The sequence below is a fragment of the Coptis chinensis genome, chromosome 6 (genome assembly GCF_015680905.1).
Source record: "Coptis chinensis isolate HL-2020 chromosome 6, ASM1568090v1, whole genome shotgun sequence".
NCBI classification, from domain to species: Eukaryota; Viridiplantae; Streptophyta; class Magnoliopsida; order Ranunculales; family Ranunculaceae; genus Coptis; species Coptis chinensis.
In genome coordinates, this window is record NC_141461.1 from 14,873,048 (window position 1) to 14,897,894 (window position 24,847).

The 24,847-nt window shown below is 36.1% G+C and overlaps 1 protein-coding gene across 1 annotated transcript; it reads right to left on the reverse strand.

Moving 5' to 3' along the window:
- Window positions 1–1,521: 1,521 nt before the first annotated feature.
- LOC147491661 (uncharacterized) lies at window positions 1,522–5,225 on the reverse strand. The gene is made up of 7 exons (XM_086566025.1): window positions 5,048–5,225; window positions 4,824–4,956; window positions 4,178–4,335; window positions 3,582–3,654; window positions 3,284–3,475; window positions 2,555–2,648; window positions 1,522–2,396 (listed from the first exon to the last, which is right to left on the reverse strand). Exons 1-7 carry the CDS (start codon window positions 5,068–5,070, stop codon window positions 1,651–1,653), a joined length of 1,419 nt encoding a protein of 472 aa, XP_086422151.1. The 5' UTR covers window positions 5,071–5,225; the 3' UTR covers window positions 1,522–1,650.
- Between the last annotated feature and the right edge of the window lie 19,622 nt (window positions 5,226–24,847).

Below are 24,847 nucleotides of genomic sequence, written 5' to 3' on the forward strand. Positions count from 1 at the left end.
AATTGGAAAGAGCAAAAAAATTAAAAAAAAAAATCAAGTCTGTCCTTATTAATAATTAAAATGTGAAATTTGGTTTTTATAGTAGTTCTAAACTAAAAGATGTCCTTATCAATGGTTTCAAAACCCAGCTATCGTAGACTATCTTCATGCATATATTTTATTTAGTTGCGGCATCTTCTCAATCTTCTGGAGGACATAGTAACACCCTGCTCCACTCACGCCCCACTGCTATGCAGTATTACAGTTATACTAGTAGCTCAGATTGTTTACGCGGCCTTCTTTTTATGAACCCAGGGTTGGCATACCTCTCAATCTGATATAAGAGTCTAAACTCTAAAGTCCCTAGATTCTTTCCTGGCGAGTCATTTTGCCTTGATGAAATCACTTTAAGACCCCAAAGTGTGTTGCTTGTATTTTGTTAAGGGTCTTTTTGTAGTACGTCACACTATATTAGTGCGCTTTTGAGTTTAGTCACACGAAGTTCAAAATTTTGATTTTAGTCATACTCCGTTAACAAGTCTGTCTCAAACCGTTAGTTAACGTATTTGATAGGTTTGACCATACGTTGACCGTATTTCAAGATGTTTTAAGGGCTAATTTTTTGTAGATAAGATGTTCTCACCATGGATATGATCTCCACAAAAAATTGGGTCCTTTGAACATTTCTAAGTTTGCCAAAAAAAATTTACAAAATCGATATTTCTGAACCGTTGATAAAAATTCATAGGTCGAGAGCAATCTTTCTCATGGTTAAGAGTTTTCAAATGAGTTGAATTTTTGTGGAGATCATATCTACAAGGAATCAAGGCTTAATTCATATTTTTAAGGGGTATTGTATAAAAAGTGTTGTAAACATAACTTACCCCTATACGGTCATTTCTAAATTATAACCTACCCCTATACGGTCATTTATAAAAAGTGTTATATATATATATATATATATATATATTAGAAATTTTTTTTTTTTTTTAAATTAATGAACCAAATACGGTCATTTCTAAAAAAAATTAACCAAATATAATGAACTAAATACGGTCATTTCTAAAATAAAATAAAATATATATTGTAGAAATTAAAATTAAAAAATATATATATATTGTAGAAATTATTATTTTTTTAATTTCTTATGATGGATTAGTTCATTTCTAAAAAAAATTAAATATATATATAGTCAACATACGGTCCAATCTAGTCAAATACGTTGACTAACGGCTTCAGACAGACTTGTTAACGGAGTGTGACTAAAATCAAAATTTTAAACTTCGTGTGACTAAACTCAAAAGCGCACTAATATAGTGTGACGTACTACAAAAAAACCCTTTTGCTAATCACTCAGAAATGAACAAAATGTAATCAACGTAAAAACTCTCCATCAACATGTTTTTATTTTTGTTTTCTATTTTCTTGAAATTTAGAAACACTACCCACGCGTCCCTAAAATTATACTACCACTCTCCCACTTTTCTCTACTTCCTGAAATATATTAGAAACACCCTTCTAAGTTTCTTGCCAAAACGTGGATCAAAGACAAATTGTTGACATTGTTGCCATTTTCAGTTACGCCTTGAGTCCATACCTTCAAACAATACTAATAGGGAGAAGATAGAGATGTTTTATCCAATGTAATGTAAAACAAAACAACGGTTTCCCTTAGTTCAGTTTTATATAAGATTCTCCTTCAGCGAACTGAGCAAAGTCCAGGGGCACTGGCACATTAAGCTCAGAGCAGACGAGTTGTACTATACGCCCAGTCACAGCTCCAATGGAAATTGTATTTACAAGCACTGCGATTGAAAACTTGTGTTTTATGTCACAAAAGCCAGTTGATCCACCAAGACCAGAGTGCCCAAAACCAGTGACCCCCTCTTTCGAACAGTTCCTCACAAAACCTAGCCCGAACGCCCCACCTGGAAGAGCCAAACTCCCATAATCGCCTACACCCAGGAATGCATCATGAACATTTGGACCGTGGAAGATTCTGTTGACACCATCCTTGTGACAGGTGCTATGGTTATGGTCTCCAGTCTTACTTGTGTCCTTTGAAGCAGCTACCTCATTTCCTCTCTTCTCATAGTGCGACGATGCAGATTTGGGGATATGAGGATTGCTGCCAAGTAGTGGCTTGGAAGAAGGTGAATGTGGTGGAGGGACAATCCCTCCAGCAGCAAGGCTAGCATAGTACCTTGCTAGCGCTCGGGCCGAAAAGTGCCCATTTGCTGAAGGCACGATGGCTCGGCGTACTTCTAAAGAGCTGAATAGGTTTGCAAGCAGTGGAATCAATTTGGCAATTCTATCAGGCTGAAAAGTGGAGGGGAGGTCAATTCGAGTGACAGTCCGTTCCCTCGCTTTCAAGTCTTCAGTATCAAATGTAAGTGATGCTAGTCGGGATTCCACACCTGAGATAACAGTAAAAGGATTTCTTATAAACAGATGGAAGCAAATGAAAACTCAATAAACGAAAAGGTTGAAGATCAGAGTGCATTTGGTAATTGAATATTATTAAATAATTATTTAAACATTGCAGTAGCAGAGATCGTGACTCTTAAAATTTTACCTGGAGGAATACCAATATAAAGTTCGCCTTCAACATTGAGAGGGTGAACAATTGCTTCTTCCAGAACCTCTTGAAATTTCTTCCCAGACGCATGCTGTTTATTTCCAAATGACTTATTTAAAACGGACTATGCACAATAGTATTCGAATAGGGACAAATCAGGATCCCCATATTCAGTGTGCAAGGATGCATTACTCAGATGTGGAATATCAAAGAATCTATACTAGAGCCACAAGGCAATGCAAACTTCGGATAGTCCGATACATGAAAGTAATACATGATTGGAAGAAATTTAACATGTCTCACGTAACATTTAACATGGGTAGGTAAAATTACATACCAGAGGCAGAACATCGTGTTAAAGTCTGTTTTTACCAGTACATTTAAGTACCAAGAATAGTTAAAGTTAGTTTTAAAGGCACAACCATAGTGATGGATGCACCGCCTTCTTGATGACAAGCAATCAAAGCACCAAATGCGTGGAAAGGAACTCATCCCCTTTTGGCATGAAACCCAACTGGTTTTTTTCTTTTGCTGAAGGTGAATTTGATGTGGATAGTCGTGGTTAACGGTAATTACGACATATGAAAAAGGTTCAACATGATACATTTTCCCAACAATTTACTAATTCTTGTAGAGGCAAGGATATTTAGTACTGATAATAATACATCACTGCATAAAAAAATTAAGATGGCTATTGTGTTGGAAGGGAAATAAAGTAAGGGATACCTCAATAATACCACCACATAAATAACCAAACGATGAGTAGTGATACAATAGCTTGTGGCCAGGTTCACTTTCAGGTGTGGACGTTTGAATACTGTTTAAACATGCATTCCAGTCAGACATCAATGGAGGATCCACGATAGTGTTGGACATTGCATTATGCAAACCAGACGTATGGTTTAGCACATGATGGACCTAAAAATCAGTCGTTATAAAGAAATTACTTTCGAACGATATATGAATATTATATGATTGGCGCATAGTTGATAGATTTAAACTTTTGATTCATATATAAATGTACCTTTATCAAGTCTTTTCCATTTATTCCAAATCCAGGCCAAATATTTGCAATGTTTTCTTCAAGATTTAGCTTCCTGACAAACAACATGCGCTAATATAATTATGGCGACATGCTACGATAATCTTAAACACTGCAAACTTTAATAAAAGAAAGGAAACAACAAATGCAAGCCCTTAAACAAGATGTGGACGCTATGTAATGCTGATCACTTTGTATCTAGGAAAATAGATTCAGCTCAAGCAAGCATTTAGAGGAATAATCTGAAAATAAAACAAATTGTAACAGCATCACATAGACACAGAGGGTAGTGTAGCAAACAAATGCCATCATCTCCTATTACCGTAGCCTTTTTATGTACAGCACATCTTTTTTGTAGTGCATGTAAGACTTAAGATTCAAGCACCATGTTCCTACCTAAAAGTCCATGTTGTCCAGTGTGCACATATTTATCATCTATTGAACCAATTGAACCACTAATCTTGTTCAGAACAATTCAACCCAGGGGAAAAGCGGAAAATACATTAATCGGGATAAAAAAGAAGAAATATATATTGTCAAGATGATCTTATGTATATCAATAGTTATTTGTACCATACCCATTATCAACCAGCCAATGTAACATCCCCGCAGCGACTCCCTTTGTTACCGAAAAAACTGGAAATAGGCTGTCAAGCTGGACAGGGCGAGGGTCATCTTTTCCAAGCATACCAGCAGCAGTATCTATAACCACCTCTCCATCTTTATAAGCACAGACCTAATGAAAACACAATTCAACACACTAAGCTCAACACAGAGAAGCAGATTATCTGGCTTCTCTTAGCCATTTTTCTTTTCATTTTGTGCCCCCGTTAGAGCACTGATTAGTGTAGAGGAGGATGCTGCTAGTAAAAACATTATAAGATTTTGTTTGTTTGTAGTATATATTACTGGTAGGAGTGGTGGGCCTCTGCGTAACCCCTGCTTACGCTTTGGGAAAAAAAGGAGCATTACTGATGGTTGTTTCCTCCTCACATGGTCGTAAACTGTTGTTTGATGAGTTATGAATATGTTTTAATGCCTATAAGCTAATACAATCCTATCGAACTTTCCTATAATTTTCACAGAATTTCAGTAATGTCCTCGTCCAATATTGTACTTCAAACCATGTTATATATATAAATTGTTGACCGACTACCATTTTACACAAAGAATTGAATGATCAAAATAATTAAGAAAGAGCACTAGGACAAGAAAGAAAAAAACCTGAATGCCACATATTTTGTTATCAGCAGCGAGCCTAATAAGGAGTTGCCTTAGCTTGGCCTCCACATCAGAGTGAATAGGTGAGTCGTAGATAAACTGATGCGCATTTAGTGCCGATCCATTTTTAACATCTCTGCCATCCAAATAAACTCAACAATTAAAATTTAAAACAAGAAGCAGTAACAGCAAATTAAACTGAGACTCATATATAAGCAATCACTCACCCGTATAGTTCGGCTGGTTCCATATGTGTTACGTTAGTATGTAGATAGCAATGATCTGAACTCTGAAAAGAAAGAAAGAAAGCAAGTTTTCATCTGAACCACACGTTTGGCTCTATCTCATTTATCCTTAGCCGTTATTTTATTATATTTCAACCACACATTTGTTGGTGCTTTCTCTAATTTCAAAAGAGGCGGCAATCGAACGTTTTGTTTAGTGTGTTTGTCCATTAGTGTTATTTTAAGTTCTGCTTGCTGCACCCAGTAAGCAGCATGGTCCTTTCGACATGGTACACCCGTAGTTCGGGATTTCAGAATTTTTGGAATTCCAACAAATCAAAAAATTGAAATTTATGTTGATCCTATTATATTCGGATTTCGAAATAATTAATATTTCAACTCTATATTTATAATTCCAGTTTTTAAAAAAACTGAAATATTATCCTCACAAACACTTATATAGTACAAAATATCTCGATATATCGGATATTTGGAGATATCTATCCATATTTGAGGAAAAGATATTTAAATATCAATATGTTTAGAGATATATTTGCAAATATCAATTATATTTCTAATATTTGCGATATTTGTATATTTTCATGCGATTTTTGTGATATTTGCGATATTTTGTATATATAACAATTTTATTTAATATTTATCATTATATTTCAAATAAATATAAATAATGTATCATGATATATCAAGAAATATCCACAATATTCACGATATTTGTCGATATTTTGGATATATCCACGATATTTGCATGTGAAACAATGTCAAATATCCCCAAAGAGAGGGATATATCCACGATACATATCCAGAAATTGAATATCGATAAATACCCATATCCTGATATTTTGTACTATGCTTCAATCTATTTAATCTAAGAATGAAACCATTCTCCTCGGATCAAATTTCTGCTTGTTTTGTTTGTTTTCTTACGATTAATTAACTATTGTGTAATTTTATTCAGAAACAAATTAGGGGTGAATTTATAACCCTAATTGATGAAACCTCGATCTACTGATTTTACAGGCTTACAGCTATAACTTGCTTGTTTTTTTGTTTTTTTTTTTACTCCTCGATATTTCATATATATTAGTTTTCAAAATATAAAGACTTACATGTCAAAAAGTTTGGTGAAGGCTCCAAACCAGACAATGTTGCTGCCCATTTAGCGATAAAATGAGCTTCCCCATTACAGATTCTACTTATAACTTATCCACTTACAACAAAAGGAGAAATCAAATGAGCTAGTAATATTTGATATTTCTAATACAAATCAAGACAGGAGTACAATTCTCAACTGATGTCCCGATATGACCTTGATGAGTGGAAAGAAAAATGTAAACTTTCATGCGCGGTTTCAAATTGACGTTACATAGAGTCATAGACACAATGCTACTCTTATTTATCAACTTAGCGGTGCTTACTGACTTGGTACCAAGCGTCCAGGTCTTACTTTATATATGAACCCATTTACTTTATATATGAACCCATTTAGTCTAGCCTCTAGGTCGCCATTCCTTAGGTTTGAATCGTTGGCGTGGAATTTACTCTGGTTGCAAATTTTAAGTAATCAAGATGATTATTTAGATCAAGATAGAAACATTACTATTGTCGATATTTGACAACAACTTTTTTTTTTTCAGCATGAAAATTGTACCAAACGCGATGAAGCCGTAATACAGTATAGCTATGTCGTTCTTAAATTGTTAAACTGGCAACAGTGTATATAAGCATTACCCTGATCATGCAAAAATCGAAACTACCACTGCACCGCTAACAGAACCGTACCCATAGTCCCATACCAGTGAGTGATTTTTTGCTCCCAGCGATATTGCTCCAAGGGCTCCAAGCGGGACTCTAGAACCAACCACTTGTCAGTAAAATTAGAAAGCCAGTTAGGCAAAAACCATGGAAAATCTTGACTTCCTATATTACCCTTATAAAATACAAAATGAAAAAGAGATAACGTACGGTGCTAGGTTTCCACTCCCCCTTGTTATTTCATCAAGAGAAAAATCAACAATGTTCTAGCCATAGCCCACAGTTTTGAGCAACACTACAAATTTTGATTTAGTTAGAAATATAAGTAGCCTTTCATTAATCAATGTTATTAGTAGTAGTTGAAATAACTCAAATAAGATTGAAATTTTGGAATGGTTATCAGTGGTAGCTTTTCATTACCACCGATTTCGAAGCCGGAATCACATACTCAGCGGAGAAGACAAGGAGAAATTTCATTTTGTTTTGATATAAGGTAAAGGACAAATTAAAAAGTCGAAAATAAAATCAGCTACAGCTAGGCTGGTTTTCAAATGATGTTGAACAAGTGGCTGGCTGTAGAGTCCCCTGGGAGGCCTTGGAGCAATATTGCCAGCTATTATTTCATTCACCGGATTAGTGACCCTACAGGGGCAATACTCACTGAAAGGCGCCAGATTGGAGATAGATTGACGGAATTCTTTGCAACTTTAATGACAACTTCTGAACCTTCTTTTGATTCGGAGATTCTAAATGTAGAGACACCAATTTTGTCCACTGAGGATCTTCTTTGTCTCGCGAAGCCAATTGACAATAAGGAGATCTTGTTTGCCTTAAAACAAATGCACCCTTTCAAAGCTCCAGGGCCTGACGGTTTTCAAGCAATTTTCTTCCATCATTTCTGGCACCTCGTCGGACCACAGGTGTGTGATGCGGTAAACAGATTTTTTACCCAAGGATCTTTTTCACTACAACTCAATCATTCTTTCATTGCTTTAATCCCAAAAATTTCACATCCTACATCCCCTGAACATTATCGCCCAATCAGCTTAACTAATGTAGTGTACAAATTAATCTCAAAAATTATTGTAAATAGGTTACTCCCTATTCTGAGGAAAATAATCAGCCCTTATCAAACCGCTTTTCTTCCACATAGAAGTATCCATGACAATGCTCTTCTAGCCAATGAGTTTTATCATAAAATTAGAGGTCGTGGAAATAGGAAATCCAAGTTCTTTGCTTTAAAGATTGACATGCAAAAAGCTTTTGATAAACTTGAATGGTCTTTCCTTAGAATTGTTCTTTCCAAATTTGGATTTCCTATTGACTGGATTAACCGCATTATGTTTTGTGTGGAGAAAGTTTCTTACTCTATTCTCTTAAATGGAGCTGCTCATGGTTTCTTCAAACCAACAAGGGGTCTCAGGCAAGGAGACCCTTTATCTCCGTATCTATTCATTATATGCACTGAGATTCTATCTTTGAATTTTCTGAAGTTACAAAGACAAGGTCTAATTCATGGCTGCCGTCTTGCAAGACATTGTGCTGCTGTTTCCCACCTTATGTATGCCGATGATCTCTTTGTATTTGGGAAATGTGGTCTGCCGGAGCAATATCACTTGAACAACTTGTTATCAGAATACTGCAGAGTATCTGGCCAGACAATTAACAGAGACAAGTCTCAGATTCTTCATCATCCAAAGCTCCACAGGAGGCTTGTTTATTTTCTCCCCAAATCCTTCAGAATGCCTTCCACCAGCTGTATGCCGATCTATTTGGGAATACCAAATCTTACTGGTAGAGGCCGCATTCATAAATTTGTTCAAGCACTCCGGTTTTCAAAATAAGCTTGCTGGCTGGAAGTCGAAGATTCTATCTAAAGCAGGCCGTTTGACCTTGGTAAATTCTGTTTTATCTTCAATACCGACTCACACTATGTCTTGCACTTTACTACCGGCAAAGATTGTTGACACTATGGATGTCATAAGAAGGTCTTTTCTCTGGGGGCACTCTCCTTCTGAACGCAAGATGCATTATTTTTCTTGGAGGCTTGCTTGTACTGCCAAGGGTAATGGAGGACTTGGCATCAAAGACCTACAGCTTCAAAATTATGCTCTGTTTGCCAAAAAAGCTTGGGATTTGCTACATCAAAATTCCATGTGGGCGATACAGATGAAGGGCAAGTACTTCCATTCAACAAGTTTTCTCAATGCAAAAATCCGAAGCAATGACTCCATCATGTGGAAGCAACTCTGTGCGGTACGAAAGGTGATTAGAGCTGGTTGTTTTTGGAACATTGCAACTGGTTCATCAATTAAAGCATGGGAGGATGCTTGGATTTTAAATGCTAACGAACCTCTGTCGATGCCTCCAAAACCACAGGCATGTGATTTGGAGTTAGTTGCTGATTTTATAAACCATTCTAATAACACATGGAATTTGGAATTGCTTCGTCAATTTTGGCCGACTGATTTTGTTCATAAAATCACTTCCATTCCATTGTTTCACACGACCGATAGTGATAAACTTGAATGGAAGTGGACCAGTTCGGATGTTTTTCTCGTCAAGTCGAGATATAATGGATGTCTACATTTGGTGAATTCGGAAGTAGTTTGGTGTCGCGAACAAAGGTTTTGTTCAAATTAGTATGGAGACTCAAGTTACCTTTTGAATTAGATTTTTCTTGTGGCAATGTTTGCGGTGTCATCCCCACGTGGGATCATTTGGCATCTCTTCATTTTCAAGTTTATGCTAGTGTACTCTATGTGAGACTACTTCGGAGACTCCATTTCATGTTTTTTCAATGCACTTTTGCAAAGGTCGTATGGTGTGGCACAAATTGCTTGACAATGATCGACGACGCCCTCTACTCTTATGCTCGGGGATTTTAAACAAAGAATTTTCCGGATGTTTAATACTGAAGGGAAGCGGCCCGAAGGGATATTCAAGTTTGCCTGCTAGGACTTTGGGTTTGTGGTTCATTTGGCTTGCAAGGAATGACTCACGTTTCAACCGCAATGTCCGGATCCTATTTTTACATCGAAAGATTTATGGACAGTACCGCAAATTCTTAAAGATATCCTTGATGAAAAGAACACAAGGAGCTTATCACTATATATATTAAGTGGCATCCACCTATTGAAGGATGGGCAAAACTCAACACGCACGAGTCGCCGCCCTTGCGAATCCGGGATTCGAGGTGCCGGTTGTGTTTTTACTTAATGGCTAATGGTCGGGGTTTATCATGGGTGCTGCGATCCCAATACTTCACACCTCCAACAATTTGGCTGAGTTTTTTGGCTATGTTATATGGTATCCTTTTGGTCGTGAGACTCGCATCCGCAAGATTGAACTGAAACCGATTCTCACCATTGTACAAATACATGACCGCTACAACGGTCGATACAAATTGGTCATTGGCCGAAAATAAACAGGGAAATCATGTCCTTGTTACAAAATTTTGAGGAATTCAGAATTCTTTGGTGCTACTGGAGGGGAAATTCAAGTCGCATCACTGTTTTGCTTCTCATCTTTGCTAGTTTGGCATCGTCGATACGTGGAGAACACACCGAAGTTGCAGAAAAACACTTCTTGGTCTTTAGATGACTTAAGTTTTTACCTCCTTTCTCTTCGGTTTGGTTACATCGCTCACCGTTCTTCTTTGCTTCCTAGCTTTTGATGCTTGGGGCTTTTGTAAATATAGAATTATAAATAAATAAGATCTTAGCTTTCGATCAAAAAAAAAAAACAGCAGTAAGCCCGTAACAGAAACCTACAAAAAGCTGTTGCGTACTACTCAAGCCAAACAAACCAATTTCTACATTCTCAAAACCACTACTGTTAACCATTTTACCCAATACAACGTGTACATTTTACCCAATTCTAACGTAATAAGTCTATCCTTTTCCCAAAAAATAAAGAAAATTACCATGCCATCATCATGAAAATGAAGCAGCTGCTAGAAATCACATAAAGCTATCATTTCAAGAGCAACACCAAACAACTAACAAATCTACGTAAACATACTAGATAGAAAACATGCAACAATACTAATTGAAGAACCTTGATGACCATGCATATAACACCCCGTCTTTTTCTTTTATTTTTTCATAGTATAATAATTATTATTATTATTATAATGGATAATAGATAAAATAAAATAGGATAAGTGTTAGTGGAAATAGGAGACGTGGGTTTATGGGATAAACCTTCCCTATTTTGGGGGTTTTTTTTAATAGAAAATAAACAAAATAGGATTGGTAAAAAACAGAGAATTTTATAGAAAAGAGAAGTTTTTATGGAAATCTACGAATAGCTAGCTGACAGTCGAAGCTAATCACGGGTGAGTAGTTTTTTTCTATTTCACTGAATCTAGAGTTTGACATGTATAAAGAAATAATTTTGTTGTCTACAGTTTTCGCGCATTTTTACTGCCCTTCTATTATTATCCTTGGTACTGTTGTTGTATCGTTAAAACTTGTTAAATGCTAGGATATTGCTCGGTTGAAATTCTAAGATTTGAAATTAAACCGTGAAACTCTGAAAGTGAAGTGTTTGTTAACTCTGAAGTGATTTGTTAAACCCTGTTGAACTCTGAGATTTTAAAGTGAACTGTTAAAAATTGATTAATGAAACTAGGAAATTTAATCTGTTAGAGCTCGGACGAGGCTGTTAATGGTGGGCAAGCCTACAGAAATCACCCTGTATAGTATTTTTGGATTGAACCTTGATAATCTTGTTGTTTTGTTGTGGTATACTTGAATGAGGTTTGATTGCAGGGGGTGTGTGAGTGTTGTAGAGTGAGGGGAAGGCGCTGACGAAGCTTGTAGAAGTCAGTAATGGCGTCATCAAACCAAAAGAAGGAAATTGTTGAAATTGTTTTAGTTTGAACTCTTTTTTGTTTTGATTGTGAATTGTTGGTGGTTTATGGGTTGTTGATGGTTGTTTGGGTGCTGGAGAGTGTGTGGTTGAAGCTTTGAACAAGCTTTAATGGAGGTCGAAATTCCCAGATCTAGTTTAGAGGGAGTGGATGGAGTTAAGGGTTTTAGTTTACCTTTTGTTAAAGTTGTATGGTTTTTCCTCAGGAGCAAAACCGATCTGATGAGGAAGGGAGGAGAGGTGGCCGGAAAATGTGAGCTAGTGGTGGAGGGGATGACCGAGATTTGGATCCGGTGCTCCTAGTCTCACCAATTCTAATTCTATTTCGATTGGGCTTGAGCCTAAACATTAGTTTGTTTGTTGGGCCGGTTTCTAATTTTTTGTGGGCTTAAGATTATTTTAGATTGGGCTCGGGAAAGATTAAACCTTTTGGGCCTTCTTTGGGTTTTTGGTTAGATTGACCCTTGACCAGTTGACTGTTGTTGACCAGTCAACCCTTTGACTGTTGACCAGAGTTGACTTTTAACTCGGATTATGATTCGGTCTATTAGGATAGGTCTAGGGCTATTAGCATGTTTGTCTTTAGGCTAAGACCTTTCTATATACGGGTGTACGTGTATTAACTACTATGTGATATTTCAGCTTTTATAATATACGACGTTATGACACTTAGACATCGATATATTAATAACGCGTAAACAATAATACAAGAAACAAGATACTCTTTCGTTCTTTGAAATAATATATGCAATAAAATTCAATAATGCGTAAACAAATTTACCGTACTCTTTTAGAACTCTCCACGCCTCAAGTTTTGGAAATAAGTTTTATGACTGATGATGTCATATGTTAGGTGGCATTTATTGAATATGCCATAAATGGCCCGTTAGCGTTATAAATGAATATTCATTGAATGTGTCATGAATGACCAGATTGTTTGGACTGCCCTAGATAATAACTAAGATATTCGCCTTGCGGGTTAGTTGTATTCATTGATTGTACGGGTGTGCTTGGACTTGCATTTGCATAATGATAGGATATTTATATATGTTTATTTAGAATTTCTAACTTCCGTTTACAGGAGGGTATGACTTAATAATATTTTGTGCAGGGACGCGGTCCTACCCTTATCCAGAAGTGGATATCAGTAAGTTTTAATTCAGTTACCTAGTTATAAAAACGAGTTATGATAATGAGTTAATAGAATGGAAGTCTTGTTTGGGAAGAAACTATGCCAGTTGAAATGACGGAACTACCCGTCTTCTAAGCTGAAAAGGATTAAGTTATGGGAAAATATAAAGTGATTGTTTGGATAATTAAAGTATGATATTGTTTTATGTGGTTAATCTACTCAGGCCAGCAAATTCCATTTTGCTGACCCATACACTACACTAGAATTTGTGATTTGCGACGGTCAAATCCGTCGTTTTTTCTGATTTGCGATGAATTTTAGTGTCCCACGTTCCCGTCGTTAATCGCCCTGTCGTTAATATTTGCGACGGGATAGTCCGTCGTAAATGGAATTAGGAAACGACGAAAATATCCGTCGCAAGGTCGTCGCAAAGAGAAAAGACAGCCTTAGCCGTCGTTGTTTAGAAAAATTATTTTTTAAAAAAATATGCAGGCCAAATGACCTGCAACTGCTAGAGTGGCTGATTCAAAAGAGATCCCCCACCAAGCTACACAAACATACTAGACAATTGTCACATACCAAATTTTAACTTCATACCAAAAGAAGACCACATAGGAGTTTCTTAGATAACTATGAATACATTTAAAAAGCACATGGTAACTCCATTGCATAAATAGCATTATTTGCTAAGTGACTCTTTCAATCAATAATTTAAATGAACAAATGAATAAAAATCAAAGAGCTATTAACTAAACTTCATAACAAACTATAGGCTTTTGCTTTCCATCACTTGCACCATGCTTCCATGCATATTCTCGATAAGCCAGCCCTTAAGCCAGTGTAACGTAAGGAGCCTGCACCAACACATTTTTTTAAAAAAAGATATAACTTGATTCTAGAATCTAAAAATAGGACATATCTAATAAACAAAAATTGTTATAAAAGGGAGCAATACACGAGTTCATCATATTTGAAGACACAAAAAGCTAGAATATAGTTTATTCTTTAGACAATTCTAAGCATGAAGTAAAACAATCTTCTTCCGGTCAATACCTCACACACATAGCTGCATACACTTTAACATGCATCATAACCTTATAAAATAATAAATATACTAGCCCTTTGATAAATCTAACTTCAGTAAATCATTTGGCTTATATGATACTAGAGGCATAGGGCTAGAATTCTGTCAACATCAATAAGTTACTATGTAAAAAAAATGTATAACCTTAGTTACACTAGGATACACGAAAAGATAACTTACTTGGATCAGTTAAAACAATCAGTCCATCTACTCCGAGTGGTTGTGTAGGCACATGGATGAAAATACATGGCTTACTAGATAGTTTGATGTGTAGCATGGGCAACAATCTTTCTATACATTGCTACATAATCAACCTGAAAACAACGAAGTAATATATTTCGACTTAGTGAGGGCTATTTCACCATAAAAAGGTACATATCCATGCAATAAAAATGATATAAAGGTTCCTCAACCCTTTTGCTATCCATTATACTATTCTAAACTACAAACCAACCCATCTAGAAATCAAGTCCATCAATTTAGGATTAACTAAACCATGTTGTAATATCCAACTTGGTGATAACCTGAATTCATTCTCTCTGGCCATAATAGAAAGTCCAAGAAAAAAAAGACAAGTGAACAACCCTTACTCAAAAACCAACAAACAAATTCAAGTTCAAACGATTAAAATGCTAACAAGCTATAAGACTTCATTGAAATGAAAGGTTCACAACTAAAAGTAAAGATCAGAAAAATTAAATCATCACAACCAACAATAATATTGAATTCAAAAGAAAACAATATAGAGTAAAGCTCAATACTAGTTTAGTAACTTAGCTACAGTTCTGCGCACTTCACAGAGTTAAAAACTTATTTTGTGCAACATTGCCAGAACTTACCTGATTCAAAGAATTCTGTGGAGTTGCATATTCAGCTGCCAGAAACACAAAAACCTGCAATATTTGGAAGGCAATTAAATGAAATATGAACTTCAACATAAGAGTTAGTTCCAACTTATTGTACATAAACTTCTCTTTATACTAATGTCTGGCATTGAAATTAAAACTACATTAACGGTATCAACTTAGAATGCCTGAGAGCAACACTTCCAAGCAAAACTAATTTTATCCGAAAATACATGAGAAAAGGAGATGGACGACAAAATAAAAAGTTTTAGGAGCTCATCCTACATTACATGAACAAATTAATTTCATATAATTGAATCCCTACGGAAAAGGATGGATACTATTTGTTTAACAGTGAACAGATGAGGAAAGGCATCCCTCAATTCATCACTGGCTGGCTGCGTGTCTCTCAAACATTACAGCCCATACCAACAAAGAAAGCACCAAAGAAGTCCATGGCGAGGCGCACCACCCGGCAAAGAAAGAACACCCAACAAAGAAATAAGCACCAAAGAGGTCCATGGCGGCGATGGCGGCAAAGACACACGACACCCAAAGACACAAAGACAAAACAAAATAGTTAGAATGAATGTCTAGAATGGCATAACCAAAAGCAGTTAGAATGGAGCAATTTGAACAAACCAAAAGCACGTACTTTTCAAGAATGGCATAAGAAAAACTATTGAAACTAAATGACACATGAGTACTCACAATTCCATAAATCAGATGAGTAAAGCAACAAAAATGCTCACACCAACTGAACAATAAACCATCATCTTTGTCTCACAAAACGCTTCAACCTTGTCCCACTCAAACTCAAATCCATTCCCTCAAACCAATTGCAAGAGTCAAACAACAAAGAACCGTCTAAAACCAATAGACAGGACATTAAAGGTAATAACAATAGGGTATTTACTCATTACCAATATAAGTTGATTTTTTTTTGCAGCTCATTTCTTTGCCACGCACTAAAGTCTCTAAAGGTGTTTTGCCACCAAAGGAATCACACGCATCATATATTCATTTAGAGAAAACCACCATTCTAACAATAAAATTTTATACTAATCCTAGAAGCATTTCATTTGGAACTTAAAATTAACTCAACACACTAAGAAACAATAGAGACAATACATTAAATTGTATCTACATACCTTAATAAACTCTTCTGAAAGACCAGCTTCGTAAGAATAAGAATTCACTTCTATTAAATGAAAGAGTTTGACGGGAATTGTCTTGATCGTCGGATATCCTGGAGAAGAAGAAGTGTTATAGAATGATTTCCTGCAATTCTTACCAGTATGGAATGAGTAAAGAATCAAGCTACAAGTCTCGATCTATATGAAATGGGTTTCTTTTTCAGCTATCCTTACCTAAAGGCACCGGCCGGTAGGGTAAGTCAGACCTATACTAGGAGTCTCAGACATACTTATGAAAGCCGGCGAATATAGCAGCATTTGGGGAAGCACTAACTACTAGTTAGCGGCTATTCGCAGAGACTCAGACATGTACCAAGCTAAATAGGACTAGTACGGCTACAGTACCTAGTCGTTGGTTCTCAAGTTCCAGCTGTTGGGCCTTACTTAAAAAATAGAAAATAAAAAACGACCCAAAGTACAATTGTGACTTCTGTTGAGTAAAACGACTTGAATAATTAATAGGATGTAATGCAAAGAATGAAGGTTGATAAAAACATTGTGACTTGCCTTTGTATCCCCGAAATGTAGTTTGAATTTGAATTGCTGCAATGTTCTCAATTGGCTTTTCATTAAGTCCGGGATGAGAAGTACCATTACTTAACTCTTTAAGAGATATTTTTCAGTAGTTGAAGATACCTAACACAATTACATATGATAACAGATGGGAAAAGCAAAGCAACAATAGTAATGATGCTATTTAAAGAGTTAAATACAAGAATGCCCTCTCTAGTTCACTAATAAGACAAAATGGCTCCCTAAAGTGGAATTTTGTTAGAGGAAGGTGTTAGAAGCCCTCTCTAGTTCTTCTTCCTTCCCTTCAAGGATTTCTTCAACTAAAAGAAGTAAATAAAAAAAAAATAAATTAACATGATAAGTGCACAATTTAAGTTCTGAGCACAAAGGATTTTTTAAACCTTTCGTGGTATAAGCTAGTTAAAACTTAAAACCCGGCAGCTATAAGCATCCTAACTACTGGAATTTAAGCTCCCTCTTGCTTTTACAACCAACTTCCACCACTGTGTTACAAAAATCAGTAAACTCAATCAGAATCTATCCTGTATGAATGCTCTAACTACCAAAATAGTAAAGAGTCATGCGTTGACTTCTGAATTTTCTATGGACAACTCTTTCCTAACTTAACTTCTAAGTTCTAACCAAGCACCCAGTGCTTTGATATTTGATCTAGCAAAGCAGACCGGATACTTGAAAATTATCTAAACATAAACAAAAGGGTTAAATTAAGGCCTACATGGAAACTCTTTAGTAGTTACTTCCTAATTCCATCATATCATCATAAGCAACCAAATCATAATGTGTGAATCCTCTTTTCTAAACCATGTCCTCCATCTGAATAGCTACATTTACCACATTCACCCCTAAAAGACCATACTACTAATAACAATACTAATTCCATTATTGTGTATATTGGAAAACCATAAACAAAGGCTTGAGACGTATCTAATATATCAAGTGAGCCTCATCGAATTGAGCTCTGAAATCAAGATTGCAGAACTGTATTTAGATGCAAAATCACGTAATGCATTCAAAAATAATCTATATAAATAAAATTCGAAATCTTTATGTATGAATTTAGATATGTTTGTATGCATTCCGACTTGACAAAAGTTGCAAAAATGTTAATTAAGTAAAAAATGCCTCAACATAAACCACATGTTCTCAATTCCTTGACAGCAATCTCAACACCTAGCTTCTCTCCAACCAAGTTCACCAATAAAAACCAACCTTTATAACAAATACCACAATAAACGCACTAACAACTCAATCCCCAACTCCTAATTCCTTCAAAAAATCCCTAAATTACTTACTTAAAGTAAATAATTCAAAATTTTACCATTTTTTACTCAAATAAACCATAAAAACAAAAAAGAAAATAAGATGTAGCTGAAGACCAGCTCGTGATGAATGAGAAACAAGCTTCTTCTTATCCTTATCCTTATTTGCAGCTGTTGTTTTACCTGCTAATAATTAGTACAAGGCCATACATCATGTTAAGCTGATCTGAGTATAATTCAACATTGGAATTTTCTGCTCCAAATGAATGTGACGCAACACGTTCTAGGATTTTCTTGTCAACCCCAACACGAAAATCAATTTCTCAGCACCGCTCAACCAATTTTTTGAACCCTAACCCACAAACAAACAAAAATTAAAAAGAAAAAAATCAATCCAAATGCTATTAACAATTAAATAGAGTGTCTCCAATTAATTGAGAAGAAAAAGTATACCTTGAAGCAATAAGAAGGAGATGAAGCACACTGGTTTCGAGCTGAACGAAGAATTAATGCTAAACTTTATTTTTGAAGGGAAATAGGGTTTAGTTGAGTAGCGACGGCATCGAAGCAAACTAGAGACACTTTCGCCTTTCTTAGATTAAGGACAAAAAATGTGGTTCGCTTATTTTTTGGGCCAAAGCCTGGCGACGGGTTTTCTAATTTTGAGACTCAAAATCCCGTCCTAAATTTAAGACAAGGATTTATGTCTTAATGGGTCGTCCTAATTCAACAATTCTAGTGTAGTGATGTTTGCTTTGTTTTGGCAACGTGGGTGTGTTCTTGGGAACATAGGTGGAAGGCAATAGAACCGCGGCGTGTGATTTGGATTATTGTATGGAGCAGTCAGTTAGTTCTTTTATTAGGTCTAATCTTTTTGGAAGTATGTAATAACGTAGTTTCATATTCATCATGAAATGAGAATACGATGTTAAAGACCTATTATTTTTAGAATGTTATATTAATGATTTTTGGATGGAAAATAGTCTTTTAATAAAGTGAAACTGAGAAATTTTGGAGATTATTGTGCAGTTTAAATTGATTCTTTTATGATATGGGTTTTAGATTTTGACATGTGTTGTATCCATCCCGTCATAGCGTGGGTTTTACCGAGTGATGTTTGTGATATTTATATTTCAAATATTCACTTTGTAATTGTTTAAAAATTCGGGTGTGACAACGGATCTTCTACTTGCCTGCTTTAGTAACAACAATATGATCACCAAACTTAACCCCAATCTGATTCAAAAAGAAAGCATGAACAGTATTCCTTATTAATAATTGCCTGTACTTTATCAAAAAAAACAATCATAACTATCCATCTCACATCAAACTCTTTCCCTAATTAAACAAATCTTCCCAATCTCAACTAAACCCAAATCTTCAACATCTCTATAACCCAACTCTCTCTTCACGACTTCACCAAATCACGTACATCAACATACCTACTCACTTTCACTTTCTGCTCATTCTCTAACTTGTTCACAACTTTCTCAACATCAATACCAATGAAAACATTATTCGAATCAAATAAAAAGTCTTTCAAACACTGAGGAACATTATTATCAGTATCAGTTTCATCAAGTGAGAACCAATACAAAGAGATAGAATCTCGAATGGGTTCTTGTTAAGGCCTTTTTTATTGTAGTGTAGTTCCCGGTCGACTGTTAAACCGATGATTAGTGGTTGTTTTTTGTTCTTGTTTGATTTTTGAACTTCGTTTAGCCATTTCTTCATTGTGAAATCGGTTCCAGCATAGAGTGTTAAAAATTTTGTTGGTGAGTTGTTATTATTGGTGGTGATTTCGATTGTGAAAACTTCGAACCTAGGTGACGGTTGTCGATGGTTTCTTTTCACTGTTATTTCCATTACTGGTGTTTTCGCTAGTTTTCTTTTTGCAGAGAGAGTGAGGGTGGTAAGAAAAAATAAAGAGTGAATACCTCTGTTTATAGGGAAGTGGTGGTCTGTTTAGTCTCCAGATTCAATCCTAGCCGTTAATATCTCAGAAGTTGTGATGTGGTTTAAGGATTGAAATAATTAATAATGTTTGTATGATGTGCAATTGTGCAAATACAATATGGTCAGTATAAGTATATCAAGCGACCAATGGTTGGCATTTATTTGATTCATAAAACTTAACAAGGTTTGTTTTGTAACTTTAAGATGCCAAAAAATTGTATACACACGCATCCCTTGGTATGAGTGGCCCAGATTTGATAGCATAGCATACCATACTACGACTGCAAGACCATGGATTTAGCCATTAAGAAGCGTATGCTTTCTTGATGATGTATGGTGCATTGTGATATAATGTGGGCCTTTGGATCAGTATTTTTGCCATGCAATACACACGCACCCCTTGGTATGAGTGGCCCAGATTTGATAGCATACCATACGACCTGCGCACCATAGATTTAGCCATTAATTAATGCCCATAGCTGAATTTGTCCACAAAACTTTGTCTCATACTCTCATTAGAGCTGTCTGACTCTAGAAAATTCAAATTAAACCGAATTATAGACTACATAGGATTTTGAAGTTTCATCCTTGAGAAAGTGCTGATTTATGGATTTTAAATCCAAAACTCAAAAAGTTCTAATTCGGTTTTTAGCTTAGTTGATCGTGGCCTTACAGCTACAGGCTACTAGTAGCAGGATATATATACCGGAACATTTCTCTCCAAATCTCTGCTAAGAAAGAAAAGATGGTGGGGCTATATAATGTGGCCTAGTAACAAAATTGTACTACAAGTACGTCGCGCACATTCACACCACAATATGCGGCTAAAGGGCTAAACAGCCTAATTCACATTTCACCAGCCCAATTCAGGCTAATGGATATGTAATTTTTTCTGTTTTAGCATTCTATTGCAGTAACCAGTCTTGTGTTTGGTTAAGCTGAACATTGAATAATTATTCAGCTTATGATTTTGGTTAATATTTGAGGAGTACGCATGTTGTTTTACGTACTTAATATACAAAAAGTAAGCATATCATTTTACTTGATATCTATTTTGATATATATACAGTGGTAACAACATTATTATAGCTTATGGTTTTAGTTAATATTTTAGGAGTACGCATGTTGTTTTATGTACTTAATATACGAGGAATAAGCATATCATTTTACTTGATATCTATTTTGATATATATACAGTGGTAACAACATTATTATGTATTCATTTGTTTATGTTCTTCCGTCCGAGTTTTAAATAACGATTTTGATATATATATATTGGTAGCAACTAATTTGTTGTACAATTTTGCTTCAATATCATAGGTGCACCGAAGGCACAATCTCTTATATAATTTTGTGAATTGAAAATATTTCTTATATGTCACACTTAATTTGAAATGAATGTGACATCTCATTTCTCTAAATTAAAGTATACTTTTTGCCTTCTTAGCTTAGTGGTAGAGCGCGTGGTTTTAACCACGTGTCGTTGGTTCAATCCCCATAAATGATGCAATTTTCATGAGTTTGTACTAATCACAAAAGATAATATAAAATATTGCCTAGCTCTATGTACTACTTGAGTGCTTTTTCTAACCATTCAAATGAAACTCGTAATTGATTTTTTTGTTAGCATTCCTTTAATGGCTGCACCTAATGGGCTTTATGTTGTATGCATCAACTATAACAAGGCTATGCTTGCACTACTATATTTCTTCATTGTGTGAGATATATCTGTCAGAAATTTAAGGGTTGGAAATCAATTGATGAAGTTCAGTACAAACTCATTGATATTTTTTTTTACGAGTATTGTCATGTTGAGCTAGAACTTCCCCTAGCACTGCTTCAGTGGTAGGAACATAATGTATGTTTACGTCCACAACATCACACTGTAGTTGTATTATTTACTTCCGAAGTTAAGATTGATGATGTATGTAAGATACCTCATCCTGCAACTACTGGTCACATAATCTATCTAATACTTACACACTTTACCGATCTGGAAAGTAAAAAATAAAACTCCACGTAAAAAGTGGTACTTAATAGGAAAGTTCCATTGGGTATTTCCATCATGTAGAAGACAATCATCATGTGTCTCTATATTCCTAACGGTTCCAGTTACCTTCTTCCTGATACACGATAGATAATAGAAAACCACTTTTTCATTTTGTCCCAGTGTTCTATATTACTTTGATGTTGACGATGCTTTATTTTTTTGGACAATTGTTTTAGAAGATTAGCAGTGCTATAATTGATGATGGCCTGATCTGTTGTATGTAGATAAAAGAAAACAATAGAAGACAAGGACAAAATAACAATGTAATAACCAAAGCGCCAGATAGGGTCAGTCCTTAAGAAAGATTTCGCCCCTTCAATGGTGCGAAAAGGCAACGGTGGCGTCTTCCTCCACAGGATTCAATGGTTAACAATGCCCCGACTTTGCACTAGAAACGGACTACCCTCTAGAACAAAGAATATAACTCTCTCGGGCGGCCGACGGAAGAAAGAGAATAGAAGAAGAATAAAGCAATCAATGGTTTCTGTTTCTCTGATTCGTTTGGGTTGGGATGAAGGGATGTGTATTCACGATTTCTGGTTTTCTCTTGGATTGGATTCGCTGGTGTATAGAGGCAGCAGCAACAGCACGACTTCTGTCTCTCTCTATACTCGAGTTCTATCTCCTATCTCTCTCTGCCTCTGTATTGTAATATGATCTCTCCCTCTATGAACACAGCAGTGTTTATATAGAGGGATCATACGGTTACCAGATGGGATGGTAGAAGGACACCTCTCAGAGTCGGTTTCACAAACCAATTCGAAGTAGAACTCTAGCTAGCCGAAACTTGCTGCAAAAGCAAAAACCAAGTTTAGGCAATTGGTAATCCACTACCCACTAGACAATAAGCCCAAGCCCAAGCCCGACACAACGCGACTCGGCTCGGTGCGGGGCAGGCGCGCGTGTGTGGCTTTGGGTGAGTCCTCCCTCATAACACAAAAGCCTTTGTACCCTAAGGGCACGCCCTTATGTTGGAGGAATTTCTCATATACCTCACTTGCTAGTGGTGGTTCACCAATGTGGGACTAAACAACACACAAGTATTTTGAAATACTCTTGGAGATTCCAACAATCCCCCACTATTTCAAAATACTAATAGTCCCCCACTATTTTGGAATAGGATATTACAAAAGAAATGGGTTAACAAAATGCCAGAGAGAATCGAAAAACCAATGCATAAGATATTGGTGCTTTTCGGGCTTGAACCAGTTATAGGATAACATGTCTTATAATACGTGAAAGTGGTGGATTAAAAAATCTTTGAACCAATATTCCCTTGTAGTAAAATAGAGGACATGCACCCACATTGCTCTTTCATTATATGCCCGTTTCAAGGTTGTTGCTTTTTGCCCCTTTACGCTGCGTGTTCTATGAATGCTCTAGAGTATTTGCCTGAATACTCATAAGAACCGACCCAGTTCTACATTCACGTAGGTGGATATCTATCAAGTGTACATTGCAGTTAGAATACACTATCTCATAAAAAAATAATGGACTATGGATTCCATTAAGAGTAAAATAACTCATCCTTTTCTCATTGCAATTCAAGTTATACAAAGTATACAATAATGCTATCTAGTCATAGGGTGGGACGTCTCAAAGAAAGACAATAGCATACCGTGAGCGCGGCAGGTGGTGACTTGTTTTTCCCTTTGAACCTACTTCATGAGATCTCCAATCACATAGGTGGGGTTGTCGTCAGTGTCGCCCTCTATCTAAGGCAAAAGTCCCATCCCTCTCGACGTATCAACCACTTGTCTCCCCGTGGTTTTGTCGGAGGATCGCCAAATTTAACTCGACCTCACATAATCTAGAGCCACAACTCCAGTTCCAACAAATGCTTTATAGACTGTAGTCTCGCATTTAATATGCCTGCTTTTCCCATTATACAATTTGCTCTTTGCCTTTGCTATCGCGGCCTGACAGTCACAATGCATAGGTACAGCTGGAGGCGGTTTTGTACCAATAGGAAGATCTGCCAAGAGGTTTCTAAGCCACTCAGCCTCAGCACTTGCTTTATCTAAAGCAATAAGCTCGGACTCCATGGTTGAACGAGCTATCAAGGTCTGCTTTGAAGATTTCCAAGCGACTGCACCTCCACCTAGGGTGAAAATATAACCACTAGTGGACTTGATATCATAAGAATCAGATATCTAGTTTGCATCACAATAACCCTCTATCACAGGTGGAGTTTGTCTAAACCGTATGCCGTAATTCATTGTTCCTCTCAAGTACTTGGCTAATCTTTCTAAGGCACTCCAATGTTCCTGGCTAGGACAATGAGTGTATCTGCTTAGCCTGCTAACTGCATAAGCAATGTCAGGTCTAGTGCAATTCATCAAGTACATGAGACTACAAATAATTTGGGCATATCTAGACTGAAGGACACCATGTTGAGCATTTTTCCTCAAGTTCACTATTTGCCTCATAAGGTGTCGACCGCGAACTTACTATCATAAAAGTTAAACTTCTTCAAAAACTTCTCAACATAATGCTCTTGTGAAAGCGTATAGCCATCATCAAGTTTTTTTATGATTTTGATTCCAAGAATCACATCGAAACTCCCAAATCCTTCATTTCAAATTGGGAGGATAAAAACATCTTGGTGTTTCTCACAACATCAAGGCTTTGGGACTCATGATTAACATGTCATCCACATATAGACATATAATCACATATGTATTCACATCAAAAGATTTAAAGTAAATACATTTATCAGCATCATTTATGTGATATCCATTAGACATCATGACACTGTCAAACTTTTCATGCCATTATTTTGGTGCTTGTTTCAACCCATATAAAGACTTAACTAACTTGCATACCTTATGCTCATTCCCTGGTATTATCGTATTACCTCGAACGCATCATATATATTTCTTCATCAAGATCACCATTCAAAAATGCAGTTTTTACATCCATTTGATGAATAAATAAATTATGAATATCAGCTAGAGCCATTAGAACTCTTATAGAAGAAATCCTAGTTACAGGAGCATAAGTATCAAAATAGTCAATGCCTTTTTTCTGGGAGAATCCCTTGACTACAAGTCTAGCCTTGTATTTCTTAATGGAACCATCTAGTTTCAATTTCTTTTT